Source organism: Crinia signifera, chromosome 8 (assembly GCF_055691185.1).
Source record: "Crinia signifera chromosome 8, ASM5569118v1, whole genome shotgun sequence".
Taxonomy (NCBI): Eukaryota; Metazoa; Chordata; class Amphibia; order Anura; family Myobatrachidae; genus Crinia; species Crinia signifera.
In genome coordinates this window covers 167,317,216-167,333,338 of record NC_139224.1, presented here as the reverse complement: position 1 = coordinate 167,333,338, position 16,123 = coordinate 167,317,216, and the positions used below count along the sequence as shown (strand labels likewise).

The window sequence follows — 16,123 nt, the reverse complement described above, 5'->3', positions numbered from 1 at the left end:
GAAAAATCGGGTCAATTGAGGCATTGAACAGTAAAATCGGGTCAATTGAGAAATTTAACATTGATCCCTATGGGAAATCGCGGGCATCGTGTCGGTCGCGTCGCACCCGATTTTTAGTGCATTCAATGCCCGCGATTTTTTTACCTGCGATGCCCACGATCAAAATCGTGGGCGCCGTGCTAGGTAAAGAGTACCGGCAAGTCAGAGGCTCTTGATCTGCGTTCAGTTAAATAAACACGAACAATAGCACATATGCTTGTATGCATGTCTGCCAGGGCTGGATTATGGGAGGTGTGACAGTGGCGACCATCTAGGGCCCCCCACACGTTAGGGCCCCCACATTCAACTGTTCATTAACAGCGGCTGTCTCGTACAAGGGAAGGTCAAGATCAGCATCTTGCAAACTCTCACTTGACAAAGTGCAATTCCGTCTACACGCCCTAACTAAACTTATCCTGCATGCGAATATCCTTTGGCGCGCCCATGCAGCCACGAGTGGCGATGCGCCTGACTCTGTCATCCATAGATACCTGCGCCCAATCTTGCAAGAAGAATATCTCCAAATCTGCACTTGCATGCAAGCAATCCTGATTGGGACCTTGCTCATTAACTGTAGGGGTACATATATACAATCCGGGTGTGGTTTATAGGCAGGTTTGAATGAAAGAGGCAGAGGTCGGAGGTCAGAGTTCAGGGTCGTTTAAAAAAAAAAAATTGTTCACATTATGAACTATACAAATAACCTTAACAAAAAAAAAAATAGCACGCTAAGAGGACCCAATGTGCACAACCCATGCACTTAGTAGTATAGTACCACAATCCAGGTATTTATATAGCCACGGTGAGCAGTATTGCTGCAACAAATCCGGTGGACACAATTTTACCTGTGCTCTCACATGTTCAGTTGTTGTTATAGTTTGTGTCAGAATCAGTATGGTACAAAGGCTGGTTCTGGTGCTGAAAAGAAAGAAGAAAGATTGTGCTGCGCTTCTTTTGAAGTAAATCTCTTATATATTTAGCCAGATTTGTCACTCATCCCCTGTGTAGCTAACGTTCCCGCCCAGCGGGATACACAAACCCGCCCCTCCTAAGGAAAAGACCAGTGTGATACACACCACCACCCCCTTGACATCACCTCCCCCCGCCCAGCCGGGGCTACAGTACACGCCCATTGCCCACCATCCACCATTACTCCACAGCCACCAGGTGACACACACACACAAATCCGGTGGACACAATTTTACCTGCAACCCCCCCCACAAACCCAGAAGTCCCACCACCGAGTTCTGATTGACCCACGGCCTATTCAGTCAGATATAATGGATGACCATCGATAGCTACAACAATCAATGGTTATCCAAGTAATATTTTACTACTATCGATAACAGGGAGCAAAATCGCCATCAATTACAACCATCGATGGCGTCTGCAACAATGGCCATCCCTACTCTGCAACAGCCAAAAACCTTTACTACCCCTTATGCCCACACACCTCTATCACTGCCCTGCCTCCTGTTCTCCTGCCCCGTAACTTCCGCCAGTGGGGACCCGCTCACCCTGTGTTGCCCACATTCCCCTATCATGCTTTACCACTCAGCCTCCTGCTCTCATGCACCCTAACTCCCACCCAGTAGGAGGAGACACTGACTCAGGGGCACCGTCCTGTACTCCTGTGCTGCCACACTGGACCCTCACCCACTGGTAGAATCTGCACAGTGTCCCCCACCCTCCTTTTTTAGTCCCCCACATACCCACACACCGCTATCACTACCCAGCCTCCTGTTTTCCTGTGTCGTGACCTCCGCCAGTGGGGAGCCGCTGACTCAAAAACACCCTACGATACTAATGCACACACACACACACACAGCCCCCCCCACACCCACAAATGTCACTGTACCCTCCACACTATCAATGTACATCTTAAGGTGCGTACACACGGGGGGGAGATATATTGCTGAGCAATATATTGCTCAGTGTCTCCTTTTCATCAGCGACCAGAGATGGTCACTGATGAAAAGGAACCTCTGCTGGGGGAGCCGCAGAGGTAATTATCTGGTCGCAGGAGCGATTACAATGGGGCAGAAAACGGGAGAGCGCACGCGGTGATTTAGCGCTGGTGCGCACTCCAATCACTGGCAATATGGTCGCCTGCAACCATATTCCCAGCGATTATAGCCCCTATCGCCACCGTGTGTACACAGCTTAACTCTGTAACCGCTTTTTAATTAAACAAAACAATACACCCCCTTCCACATCATATGCTCTCTATTTAACACATTTCACCTATAACCCAAGTTGCAATACAGGCATCTGTCATACAATTCTAACCATCTTTCTCATATACAAATGTTCACAAATTAAGGGGGCGCAGCCCCTTACGACGGTGTGAAGAGCGCCCGTAGTAATAATAAACAACAAACATAATAAAATGACATGCTCTATTACAGTGGTTCCCAACCCTGGTCCTCAAGTACCCCCAACAGTGCATGTTTTCCAGGTCACCCGGCAGGTGCACTCATTATTCAGGCACATTTTAAAAGATCCACAGGTGGAGCTAATTATATCACTTGTGATTCTGTGTGGAGACCTGGAAAACATGCACTGTTGGGGGTACTTGAGGACCAGGGTTGGGAACCACTGCTCTATTAGATTAAAAAAAAAAATGTAATTAATTAATAGCAACATAAAAGAGGTGCTGGTATTCAGTGCAGTTTATATTCACCCAGGATACAGAGAGACATTCCCATACCAGCCTTGGGAAATATTGGCCCTACAAAAATGGATCTGTGCAATTGCTAAGTGATGGGTGAATATATACTGCACTGAATACCAGCACCTCTTTTATGTTGCAATTCATTTTTTAGATCTAATAGAGCATGTAATTTTATTATGTTTGTTGTTTATTATTAAAAATATTGTTTTATTTACTTCAAAAGAAGCGCAGCACAATCTTTCTTATTTCTTTTTATGTATCAGGAGACTGACAATCTCCTATTCCTTGCTGCTGCTTGAGGGAAGCATCACATTCAATAAGCGCCTCTAAAACAGACAACCTGCTGTATATTATTTTTACCTTTTATCTGGTTCTGGTGCTGATCTTTTTGCCACTCTTGACTAAGAGGTTGATTTATTACATTTTTTTTACTAAAATAATGTGAAAAAGTTTCGCATTATTTTAGTATCACCGGAATGCACTAAACTAAAGGGATTTTCGAGTATTTTTCGTGAAATACTGCTCCAAACTCTTTCATTCACATTTTTTTTAGTAACAAGATCGCATTTCCCATACTTATAATGGGAAATGCGATCTGGCGAAATAAAAACAAAAAAATTGCTTCAGTTGGCGAATCACAGGGCTCACTGCCAATCCCCTACCCAATCACAGCTTTCCCTGCCCCTAGGCATAGAAAGCAGTGCAGAGACGGGCCAATGTGGTCAGCTGTGTGGGTGCGATGGAGACAGGCTGATCACTGCGTAAAAAAAAAAAAGATATCCACCTACACCTGGCCCGGTGATAGGTGCTCTGGTGAGAGCTGCCAGTCATTGGCACTGCTGCTCATGTGACACCCATGCAGTAAAGTGATGCAAAGTGATGCAAAGTAGGGATGGCCATCAATCATCAATGATTTGAAATAATTGATGGTTTATGGCCGATGTCAAATACTTTTACCATCAATGGGGGAGAACCAGATGTTTTCCCTCAATTATTGTCACGTCAAAACCAACATTTTGTTTTTCCCCAAGGTGCAGGGACATGGAACATAGCTCCACCCCTGACAACCCTGAAGCCCTGCCCCCACGGGAAACACTCAAAGAAAATGGATGACCATCGATAGGTATAACCATCAATGGGCATCCATTACAGTTTGTTACTATCGATGGCTGGTTGCAGCATCACCATCGATGGCAACCATCGATGGCTACTGCACCGATTGCCATCTCTACTGAAAGCAGCGGCTCACAGCACCAGAGGTCACAGAAGCAGGAAGTCCTCATAAGCAGCATCGCTGAAGGAGTTCAGATCAGCGATCCCCGCAGGTGAGTGTGAACAACGATGTGTGTGTATGTGTGTGTGTGTATAGATATAATACTAAGTGATACAGTAGGACTTGCAAATAAATGGTCTTCAAACTCAAATGCATTAAAAAAATGTAACACAACACCACATTAAATGAATTCCATAAATGTATTTATCATAACTGCATTTGTCGTGTCACAAAAATATAATAGTGTCTAAATGGTATGAATGGCAGACATTTAAAAATAGCTTCACACTTTATACAATGTAACATTTCCTTCCCTTTTCAGTCCGCGCTCCGGAACAGAACAATCCCAGCCGTAGAGCGTTCATTGCGGCAACTTACACGGTAATTCCTCCCAGGTTATATCGACGACATACCGGCTGGCCAATATGCTGTCTGTAATTCAAGCACCATGGTATGTTCTGGGGAGCGGTCAGTGTAATGTTCAGAACATGCAAATTATTCCATATGAACATGTATGTCACTGTGCTTTGTATCACAAACAGAAACATTGGTTCCAAGCAACTGATCACGTCCCAAGCCCAGGTGACGGCACTTGTTCCGTAGGCCTCGTTCGTCCTATGTTTTAGGACCCTTCACATTCACTCATGCATACAATGCACAATAAATATGGACACTCGGTCACAGGAGACGTATCAGGAGCATATATCGAACATTTCTGTGTCATTGGTAGACTGTATCTTGAACTGGGGTATATACGAGAGCAGGGACTTTTTGACCAAACTTCGATGGACGTCTATGAATTCGGAAGACTTGTCTTTACTGAAGCCTATCTCTTGGTATGATCTATTATCCTGGAAGTGGTAGGTCACCAAGGGATTTTCTGAGAAATAACCGTCCTGTCCACTATTTTCCATACCGTCCAGTCCCACATAGTAGACGTTCCTCTCCAAGATGTCCCCTTCAAAACTTTCTTCTTGGTCGGAGGGTTCGGAAAAGCCTTCAGAAGACACAACTGAGTTTGTAGACTTGTTGCCGGGTTGCTTTGTCTGTAATCCCGCCATGATAAGAAACGCCTGTTTTTCATCATCTAGAGTCCCAATAACGATTGAAGTATTTCTCAAGAAACATCCATCGCAAGAGCTGACACTCATTTTCCTCCCGCTCATACACTGTTTGGTTGGCTCAGGGTTACTAATGATTGTTGCATATTTGACCATGGATGGGGAGGTGGTCTCTTTGTATATGGAAGTCTCGGACCCATCTGCGTAGGTGCAACTACTGCTGAAATGGCTGGTAGCACAGGCGGAGTCACGGTCGCCCGTCAGCTGGTCAATGATTGAGGTGACGTCTACGTCTTCCTTCTCCCAGCCCTTGTCGGTGTTCAGGTTTTCGAAGGTGTCTTCGGGTTCTAAGATTAATGGAGAACTGTGCGCCAGGTGTTCACGATGCTTCATAAAAAGGTTTTCTAATGTATCTGGCTGGACAAAAAAAGCAATTACTTATTCTTAGTAATGCCGGGAAAGTGATAGCTGGTCCTATAACCAGTGCGGTAACTAGATTAGAGGAATAATGCACAGAATGCAGATGATGGATGTTTTATCTTATGTTTAATGCCATAATCTGATTTTATTAAGCCTTTATACGGAAAGCACAGAGACTACGAGAGATGTGGATGTTATACATAGGACCCCAACACAAACAAACTGAACTTCATTTAGTTCTGGCAAAACCAGTCCCTGAGATCTACCAACAGTACACGTTTTCCAGACCACCAAGCTAATGCACAGGTGCAGTCATTACTAACTGTCACATTTCCCAGACCATCTAGCTGGTGTACAGATGCAGTTATTACTAACTGTCACAATTCCCTGACCTTTAGGAGGTGCACAGGTGCCGACATTTCTAACGGTCACATTTCCCAGACCAGCTAGCTGGTGCACAGGTGCAGTCATTACTAACGGTCACATTTCCCAGACCATATAGCTGGTGCACAGGTGTAGTCACTGCTAACTGTCACATTTCCCAGACCATCTAGCTGGTGTACAGATGCAGTTATTACTAACTGTAACATTTCCCTGACCTTTAGGAGGTGCACAGGTGCCGACATTTCTAACTGTCACATTTCTAACTGTCACATTTCTAACTGTCACATTTCCCAGACCAGCTAGCTGGTGCACAGGTGCAGTCATTACTAACGGTCACATTCCACAGATCACCTAGCTGGTGCACAGGTGCAGCCATTACTAACAGTCACATTTCCCAGACCCCCTAGCTGGTGCACAGATGCAGTCATTTGAACTGTCACGTTTCCCAGACCACTTAGCTGGTGCACAGGTGCAGTCATTACTAACTGTCACGTTTCCCAGACCACTTAGCTGGTGCACAGGTGCAGTCATTCCCAACTGACACATTCTACAGATCCACAGGTGGCCTGGAAAACATGGAATGTTGTGTTGGTAGATATTGAGGACCGTTTTGGCCACCCCTGGATTAGATAGACAGACTAACCTTCTGAAAGTTGACTCCCTGGGCCCAAGAACAGTATTTGGGGTTTGGTACATCTTTCCAGAACATCCGTTTCATTCTGTAACACGCACAAAAGACTGTGTTACAAATAATAATAATAATAATAATAATAATACATTTATATGTCATTTCTGTAGTAAATTCCTATTATTTAATAAATGCACCATTATGAACTGTTGACTTAATTATCCCCCTTTCTTCTACAAGTCCTTCTATATAGGGCCAGCAGGAGGACCCATTGGTCATTTGCTAGCGACTGATCCTAGTGCACCTGGCAAACCGGTTACCAACCAGAGTAAAGTGTTATTAAGCCCCTCTCACTTGTTATGGTGATGGTATACAATGCCTAAAGGCCCGTACACACTGAAAATCGCTCAAACCAGCAGGTTTCAGCTCAAAGCCGCCCAGTGTGTATGCCCCGGCGATGAGCGTCGAGGGCTGCTGCGCGCTTCCGCAACATCACCGGGAAAGCCGCTCATCTGCTGCTTATACCAGCGGATGAGCTGCTTTCAGGATGGCTTCGCATAGTGCTGCGCTATGCAACGCCGTCCTCCCCCCTCCGTCGGTGCCGGGCGGGGGGAAAGCGGCTCAGTGTGTATGGACCTTAAGTCTACAGTCATATGGTCAAAAGGTTGACAGGGTCCAAAGGTCGACATTGAAAAGGTTGACGTGTGTAAAAGGTTTTTCGTGGTTTTTTTTGGTGTCTATGTCGACATGGACACCATCTAAGTGTGGCGTCCCCTCGCATGGTTTGCTACTCTCTCCATGCTTCGGGCACGGTGCCTCGCTGCATTTGGCACACTATTATGTTCTCCCTCCACACCGTAGGGGATGGTAGGGTATGAAATACCGCCTGTCGGCTCATGTCGGCTCAAAATTTTATTTAAAACCCCCTTTTCCATGTCGACCCTTTTGAACATGTCGACATTTGGACTGTCGACTTTTGGACCCCGTCGACCTTTTAACTGTCAACCTTTGGACCATGTCGACCTTTTCATTGTCGACCAATAGTGGTCGACCTTATGAGCAGGGCCGAAACTAGGTGTTTCAGTGCCCGGGCGGCAGTCATTTGGTCGCCCCCCCCCCAAAAAAAATACAAATCACTGCCTTGGGGACAGGCAGCGGGGGTCCGGGGACTGGAGAATGTTAACTCCGGCTCCTAGTGCTGCCGGGCGGTGGGCGGGAGACAGATTTTGAAAAGACTTGCCGGACGCTGATTGGCTGAATTCAGCCAATCAGCGTCCGGCAAGTCTTTTCAAAATCATCAGCGCTTCCCGCCGCCAGGCAAATAGCGAGCGGCTGTGTATGTGAAAGCTGCTGCTACACCAGTCCCTGGACCCCCGCTGCCAACATACCTGTGTGTAGCGTCCAGGGGTCCAGGGACTGGTGTAGCGGCAGCCTTCACTCACTCCGTCTCCTAGCGCTATCTGCCTGGCGGCGGGAAGCGCTGATGACTTTGAAAAGCCTTGCCGGACGCTAATTGGCTGAATTCAGCCAATCAGCATCCGGCAAGTCTTTTCAAAACCTGCTTCCCGCCCACCGCCCGGAAGAACTAGGAGCCGGAGTTAACCTTCTCCAGTCCCCGGACCCCCGCTAGGACCTGGCGTTAACCCACCAGTCCCCGGACCCCCACTGCTCATCCCAGGGACCACGCTGCCGGGACACCACACTAGCGCCCCCACCCTCCAGCGCCCGGTGCGCGTGACCCCCTAGCCCCCCCCCCCCCCCCATAGTTACGGCCCTGTTATGAGTCAATCTATCATGAGTCCGGACACCCTTGTTACATGCAGTAGATAAAGAAATGGATTCATTTCAGCGATTTGTGTATACAACAAATTGTGTCGCCTTGATCATTAAGGCGCGATACGCTGCTGCGATGTGACCTGTTTTCATACGATTCTGAGGAACTGAGCCGAGACATCTTGTGAAAAGTGGTCGAATCGCATGTGTTTGACCTCCCATCCGATCTGATGCGTGGACCGATGCGCATCATGTCGGACGCACTGCACATAAGATAAATCAGATGTGCAGCTGTCAGGTGCACATTGCGGGTGCTTGTTAGCACCTGCGATGTATCGTATCCGATTTCCCTTGAATTACCCCAGCAGCTCCCTGGGAGTCCTTTGACTTGTGATAAATCACAAGTAAAAATGAGACATCAAGAACTAAGTCAGATATGAGCTGTCCCGGGGAGCTGCCGGGGAAGTTCTCGGGAAATCGGGTCCGACTTGTGCCTTTACTGGCCTGGATTGTAAGAGAATGTCCCCAGTTCTTTCTCTGCAATTTGCTGCCCTCTAATGTCTCCTGTCTGTTACTGCAGCCTCACTGAATGTCAGCTGCCCGCACACTTCCTCCACACGTTTATTTATTTATTTATTAACAGTTTCTTATATAGCGCACACAGATTCCGCAGCGCTTTACAGAGCATAGTTATAGTCAAAAACACATAACAAATTACAGTACAAGACAGTTTCGGACAAGTACATGGTTAATATGGATAGGTGCACCAGGGGACAGGACACTGAAGCAATTATCAGGGTGGCAGAGGTTTATATATTCTAAGAAAGGCACATGAGGAGAGAGGGCCCTGCCCGTGAGAGCTTACGTTGCACATCATTCGATGGTCCGCGACCATCGAAAGATGTGGGTGTTCAGTGTTCACCCACAGGCTGTGAATGGATGTTTATTTTACACATCCATCCGCAGGCCCTGTGTGCAAACACACACTGCGAGGAGGGGGGGGGGGGATTATAATAATTCGCAGGGCGGGTACTGGTTGACTCCCAAGGGTGTGATTTCGCATCCGAGCGAATCACCCCCAATATTTGTAAACTATATACATGAACCCGCGAGCCGTTACCCCCCGCCTGTCATCTGCACATGCAGTCAAATCCTGACGATCTTGTCACCGTTAGCATACTCTTATATGTGGCCGCTGAACAATATTGTTAATGATATTGGTGAGTGTGTATGCGCCACATCGATTGTTCAGGAGTTCCAGGGAAAATCGTTAATGATGTCATTCAGGGACGGCGTTGTGGAATGTGTACCCAGCTTTAGTTTCCAGTGAGCATCCTTGTATGCATCATACAAAATGACAGACAGAATCTGATTGGTTGCTATGGGCAACAATACCTTTCATTTTTAGAAGCTTTAGTAACTTCACCCCTGAGTCTAAGCAAAAAAAAGCAAGTTACAGGGCTATACAGAACATACAGTACCTGACTACTTTTGCAAACTAGTTTCAGAAAGAGATTCTAGTTTGTAATAGAACGCACCACGCAAAGTGTGGCACCATCGAGGGGGCGTGTCATACTCAACCCAGAGGGCGTGTCTAGCTCCACCTATGGGTCCATGTATACTTAATTGGTTGTAGCAAGATATTTCTATATAACAGTAGCAATATATTTTGGGAAATGTTGCACGTTTTGGTAGTAACATTGCTACCTGCAATACAGAGTCTTTTGTTTACAACTATTCAGTGGGGTAGTTCATTTCTTCTCACTCAATATACATGATAAATGTGATGTCTATGCAATAAATTCCAAATGCAATTTGACCTTGTGTAAATTCTTACTTTAATAATTATCTCTTGGTAAAAAAAAAAAAAAAAAGTTTCATTATATTATATTGTCCTTTTTGTGTTTAACTAAAGATTAGTTCTGACTGAGATACAAAGACAAAAATTACAAGGGTCAGGCAAGTTGGTCAGGCAAGTTGTGTTTTCCACTGATGGGGACCCTTAATGATTTGCTGGAAGTTGACACCAGAATTGTAATCACTGCAGCAAATCACTGTCCCTGCTCTGAAATTCCTTTGCTGGTCCCCTACCTGCAGTGAGAAATCCAAAGAGTCCGGAAATAGGGGCTTCAGGTGCGAATCTTATATAGGAAGGGGGTAGGCAACTATAGCACTAACATGTGTGTTTATTTGAATGCAGGGTAAATACTGTCTGCTCTTGCATGTAGCCTGGAACACACATATATTTGGTACTATGTCTTAGGGGGGGATGCTCTAACATCCGCGCCCCCTTACAGCCCCCTTTCGCCGGCTACCGCATACATAATTATCGCATATGCACTAACATATGGGATAATTATGGCAAAGGACAGCTCTTGCGTTAAGAGCTGTCCTTTGCGGTGAGTCAGTGGGTCCCATCGCTCCCTTACTCGGCACTGTGCTGCTGCGGCAGGGGGGGGGGGGGCTGTCTGGCTCTTCTCCTCCCTGCACCCAGAAGAGGATCATAGTGCAGGGAGGAGGAGGTCACAGGTCCTGGCAGCACAGCTCTGTGCTGCCCAGACACAGGTGAGGGGGGGACGGGGCAGGGCGGCGGGGGTCGGTGCAGGGCGGCGGCGGGCCGGTGCGGGCGGCAGTGGGTTGGTACGGGCGGCAGTGGTTCGGTGTGGGGCGTCGCGTTAGAAGCCCATAGGCTTCTATGGGGCATCGCTAGATTTTTCTGGCGATGCCCCCCGCTGCGGTAACCCGGCGGAGGAATGTTTAGAGCATCCCAAAATGCGGTAAAAACCCAGATAACAGGGTTTTTACCACATTTTTAGTTTAGAGAATCTCTCCCCCTTAAATACTTACAAACCAAAAATCATGTCAAATTAACGGGGAAATAAAAAAGTAAACAGCTAGTTAAATATGGCAACGTTCTATATCTCCTGATGCCTTTGGCATTAGTTGGAACAATCCAGTGATGATACCTTGTGTGATATGAAGGCTTTGGGGATTTGCACGTACGTGGAGATGGGGATAAAATACCTGTGCTTATTAAAGTGTTAAGACGATGCCGGTCACCATATAATATTATTACAGGTACTTGTGGATTATCACGGCTCCCATCGTATGTCATCGCATGCCATATATAGTGGCATGGGATGGCATGCGATTGGATGCGATTTTTGCAGGTTTTTACAATTTTTTTACAAAATCGCATGTGATCGCATCGCATGTGATTGCATGCGGTTTTTAACAGAAAAGCATCCAAATGCATTGAAATTAGTATCAAACATGTTCAATGGCCCCCAAATGTCATTTTTGAGGCTGTACCACCCCCACTATCAACGCGAACCCGAAGCGTGGCGAGTGCAGCGAGCCCGCGAGGGGCGGAGGTACGCGTCCTACGACCTTTTCATACCCCCACTATCCACGTCGGCGTGGAGTTGAGAATAGAAAGTGTGGCGAGCGCAGCGAGCCCTGCGAGGGACGCGGATACCTGTGAAGCCCGCGAGGGGACGCGGATATCTGTGAAGGTTTCCGCGTCCCCTCGCCACGCTTCGGGCTCGGTGGCTCGCTGCGCTCGCCACACTTTCTATTCTCAACTCCACGCCAACGTGGATAGTGGGGGTATGAAAAGGTCGTAGGACGCGTACCGCCGCCGCCCCTCGCTGCGCTCGCCACGCTTCGGGTTTGCAATGATAGTGGGGGTGGTACAGCCTCAAAAATGACATTTGGGGGCCATTGAACATGTTTGATACTAATTTCAATGCATTTGGATGCTTTTCTGTTAAAAAACGCATGCGATGCGATCGCATGCGATATTTTGCTATGCGATGCACATCGTGGGAGCCGTGATAATCCACAAGTACCTTATTACATTTGATTCTATTGTAAATGAAATATAAATACAAACAAATTACCTTTGATGGGTTATTGCGAGTGTTATTGCCAGCAGAAAGGATGTTGCGGTAATCACAGGTAATATGACATAAAAACCAGCATTATTCTGCATTTCCCCTGCAACTAATACAAACAGAAAATTAGGAATTCTAACAGTGATGTGACGTATTCTCACACAGGGTGACTGCTATCAAGCCCTAGAGAGAGATGGAGTGCAGCCAGTCAGCGCCAATCTGTCATTTCAAATACTGATTTACATAAATGACAGTTAGAAGCTCATTGGTTTGATACATCTCCCCCCAGTGCATACATACATACATTACTGTTCAAAAGTTTGGGATTCACTTAGAAATGTACTTAATTTTTTAAAATAAAAGCAGTGTGTTTATTTCAATGAAAATAACATGAAATTATTCAGAAATACACTCTGGGCCTTATTCTAGTTCACTCTTTCTGACAAAATCTTTCTTAGATGGACAAAACCATGTGCACTGCAGGGGGGCAGATGTAAAATGTGCAGAGAGAGTTAGATTTGGGTGAGTTATTTTGTTTCTGTGCAGGGTAAATACTGGCTGCTTTATTTTTACACTGCAATATAGATCTCACTTTGAAGTAAAACCCCACCCAAATCTAATTCTCTCTGCACAAGTAACATCTGCCCCACCTGCAGTGCACATGGTTTTGTCCATCTAAGAAGGATTTTGTCAGAAAGAGTGAACTAGAATAAGGCCCTCTATCCATTGTTAATGTGGTAAATTACTATACTAGCTGTTCTAATGGGACATTAGGTGAAATGTAATAGGATGAGAGATTCAGAAAGTGATAGATTTGGTAAGAAATCATTTACACTGCAAAACTAGTTTGATTTTTGCAGTGTAAATGATTACCGCTTTTATTTAAAAAAATACCAAATCTCTCACTTTCTGAATCTATCATCCTATTACATTTCACCCATTGTGTTTGCATATTGCGTTAGAAGACTAATAGATGATTAGAAAAGTCTTGTGCAATTATGTTAACACAGCTGAAAATGGGTTTGCTCATTGGAGAAGCTATAAACCTGGCCTTTCTTTGAGCTGTTGAGTATCTCCGGCTCCGGTACGAGATTATTAGGCAGATGGGTGAGGTTCTTATCTCACCCTTGAGGTTGTTTTGTGGTGAACCATGACTGATATGATTTGTACATTTATAGATCTCTGCACTGATGCCGTCACGTGTCTTACGCTGTGAGAAGTATTTGATCTTATGCTCCACGAATAAAATGTATAAAAATAAATAAATACAATCTGGATAGAATATATTTTCAGATGAGCGCTTGCTTACGTTTGTTACCATCAGAGAATTCATCCGTGATCTGTGGGCTGCCGACACCTTCGGAGAACACCGGAGTCAGGCTAAACTGGTATTTCTCAATAGCAAAGAACTGGTCTGCAACACACAGATGGGAGGAAAGTCCGGGTTATGTTGTCAGACTTAGGGAATAGGAAATTGTAATTTACTATCTGTTCGCATTCTGTCTGTATGCATTGTTGCATAGTACTACTGACATAGCTGCATATCACTGCTGACATAGCCGCATAGTACTACTGACATACAGATGGGTCAGGTCCCATCTTTGCAGGGGATGGCGCTGGCGTCGCCAGCCGCCATCCCCCGCCAGCGCCATGGCGATGGTGAGAAGGGGACGCACGCGCACGAGAGGGCGCGCGCGTCCCCTTCCGACGGCGCTTCCATCAGTTCCCCGGGTCCCCGCCGGCTTGCCGGCGGTAAGCCGGGGTCCCTGCCGCCTGCCCGCACCCCCCACTAACCCCCCCTAACCCTGTCCGTCTCCCTGAGGCGGAGACGGACAGGGTTTCCGTCGCGCTAGCGACGGAGACTGAGACGCGCGTGCGCGTGAGACGCACGTGCGTCTCAGTCTCCTCGCTGGCGAGGCTGCTGGCGGGTCGCCAGCGCGTACGTTCTGGCGACCCGCCAGCAAGGATGGGTACAGTAACATACTGTAGCTACACAGTACTACTGACATAGCTGCATAGTACTACTGACATAGCTACATAGTACTACTGACATTACTGCATAGTACTACTGACATAGCTGCATATTACTGCTGACATAGCCGCATAGTACTATTGACAGAGCTGCATAGTACTACTGACATAGCTACATAGTACTACTGACATTACTGCATAGTACTACTGACATAGATACATAGTACTACTGACATAGCTGCATAGTACTACTGACAGAGCTGCATAGTACTACTGACATAGCTACATAGTACTACTGACAGAGCTGCATAGTACTACTGACATAACTGCATAGTACTACTGACATAGATACATAGTACTACTGACAGAGCTGCATAGTACTGTACTACTGACAGAGCTGCATAGTACTACTGACAGAGCTGCATAGTACTACTGACAGAGCTCCATAGTACTACTGACAGAGCTGCATAGTACTGTACTACTGACAGAGCTGCATAGTACTGCTGACATAGCTGCATAGTACTGCTGACAGAGCTGCATAGTACTGTACTACTGACAGAGCTGCATAGTACTGCTGACATAGCTGCATAGTACTGCTGACATAGCTGCATAGTACTACTGACAGAGCTGCATAATACTACTGACAGAGCTGCATAGTATTACTGACAGAGCTGCATAGTACTGCTGACAGAGCTGCATAGTACTACTGACAGAGCTGCACAGTACTACTGACAGAGCTGCACAGTACTGCTGACAGAGCTGCACAGTACTGCTGACATAGCTGCGCTGACATAGCTGCATAGTACTACTGACAGAGCTGCATAGTACTACTGACAGAGCTGCATAATACTACTGACAGACCTGCATAGAGTACTACTGACATAGCTGCATAGAGTACTACTGACAGAGCTGCATAGTACTACTGACAGAGCTGCATAGTACTACTGACATAGCTGCATAGTACTGCTGACAGAGCTGCATAGAGTACTACTGACATAGCTGCACAATACTGCTGACAGAGCTGCATCATATTGCTGATATAGCTGCATAGTACTACCGACAGACCTGCACAGTACTACTGACATAGCTGCATAGTACTACTGACAGACCTGCACAGTACTGCTGACAGAGCTGCATAATACTACTGACAGAGCTGCATAGTATTACTGACAGAGCTGCATAGTACTGCTGACAGAGCTGCATAGTACTACTGACATTACTGCATAGTACTACTGACATAGATACATAGTACTACTGACATAGCTGCATAGTACTACTGACAGAGCTGCATAGTACTACTGACATAGCTACATAGTACTACTGACATAACTGCATAGTACTACTGACATAGATACATAGTACTACTGACAGAGCTGCATAGTACTGTACTACTGACAGAGCTGCATAGTACTACTGACAGAGCTCCATAGTACTACTGACAGAGCTGCATAGTACTGTACTACTGACAGAGCTGCATAGTACTGCTGACATAGCTGCATAGTACTGCTGACAGAGCTGCATAGTACTGTACTACTGACAGAGCTGCATAGTACTGCTGACATAGCTGCATAGTACTGCTGACATAGCTGCATAGTACTACTGACAGAGCTGCATAATACTACTGACAGAGCTGCATAGTATTACTGACAGAGCTGCATAGTACTGCTGACAGAGCTGCATAGTACTACTGACAGAGCTGCACAGTACTACTGACAGAGCTGCACAGTACTGCTGACAGAGCTGCACAGTACTGCTGACAGAGCTGCGCTGACATAGCTGCATAGTACTACTGACAGAGCTGCATAGTACTACTGACAGAGCTGCATAATACTACTGACAGACCTGCATAGAGTACTACTGACATAGCTGCATAGAGTACTACTGACAGAGCTGCATAGTACTACTGACAGAGCTGCATAGTACTACTGACATAGCTGCATAGTACTGCTGACAGAGCTGCATAGAGTACTACTGACATAGCTGCACAATACTGCTGACAGAGCT

The 16,123-nt window shown here is 46.3% G+C and overlaps 1 protein-coding gene across 5 annotated transcripts in view; it reads right to left on the bottom strand.

The window, feature by feature from the left end:
- Nucleotides 1–4,172: 4,172 nt before the first annotated feature.
- LEPR (leptin receptor) overlaps nt 4,173–16,123 on the bottom strand; it is a 101,403-nt gene continuing 89,452 nt past the window's right edge. For 3 of the 5 annotated variants that reach the window (XM_083157699.1, XM_083157697.1, XM_083157698.1), the window contains exons 16-19: nt 13,458–13,562; nt 12,155–12,257; nt 6,495–6,570; nt 4,173–5,464 (exon numbers count right to left, since the gene is read on the bottom strand). In XM_083157699.1, the coding sequence (XP_083013825.1) occupies nt 4,679–5,464; nt 6,495–6,570; nt 12,155–12,257; nt 13,458–13,562 (1,070 nt within the window). In that variant the 3' untranslated portion in view covers nt 4,173–4,678. The remainder of the gene's footprint in view (nt 5,465–6,494; nt 6,571–12,154; nt 12,258–13,457; nt 13,563–16,123) is intronic. The other 2 variants (XM_083157700.1, XM_083157701.1) reach the window with 2 other exon arrangements.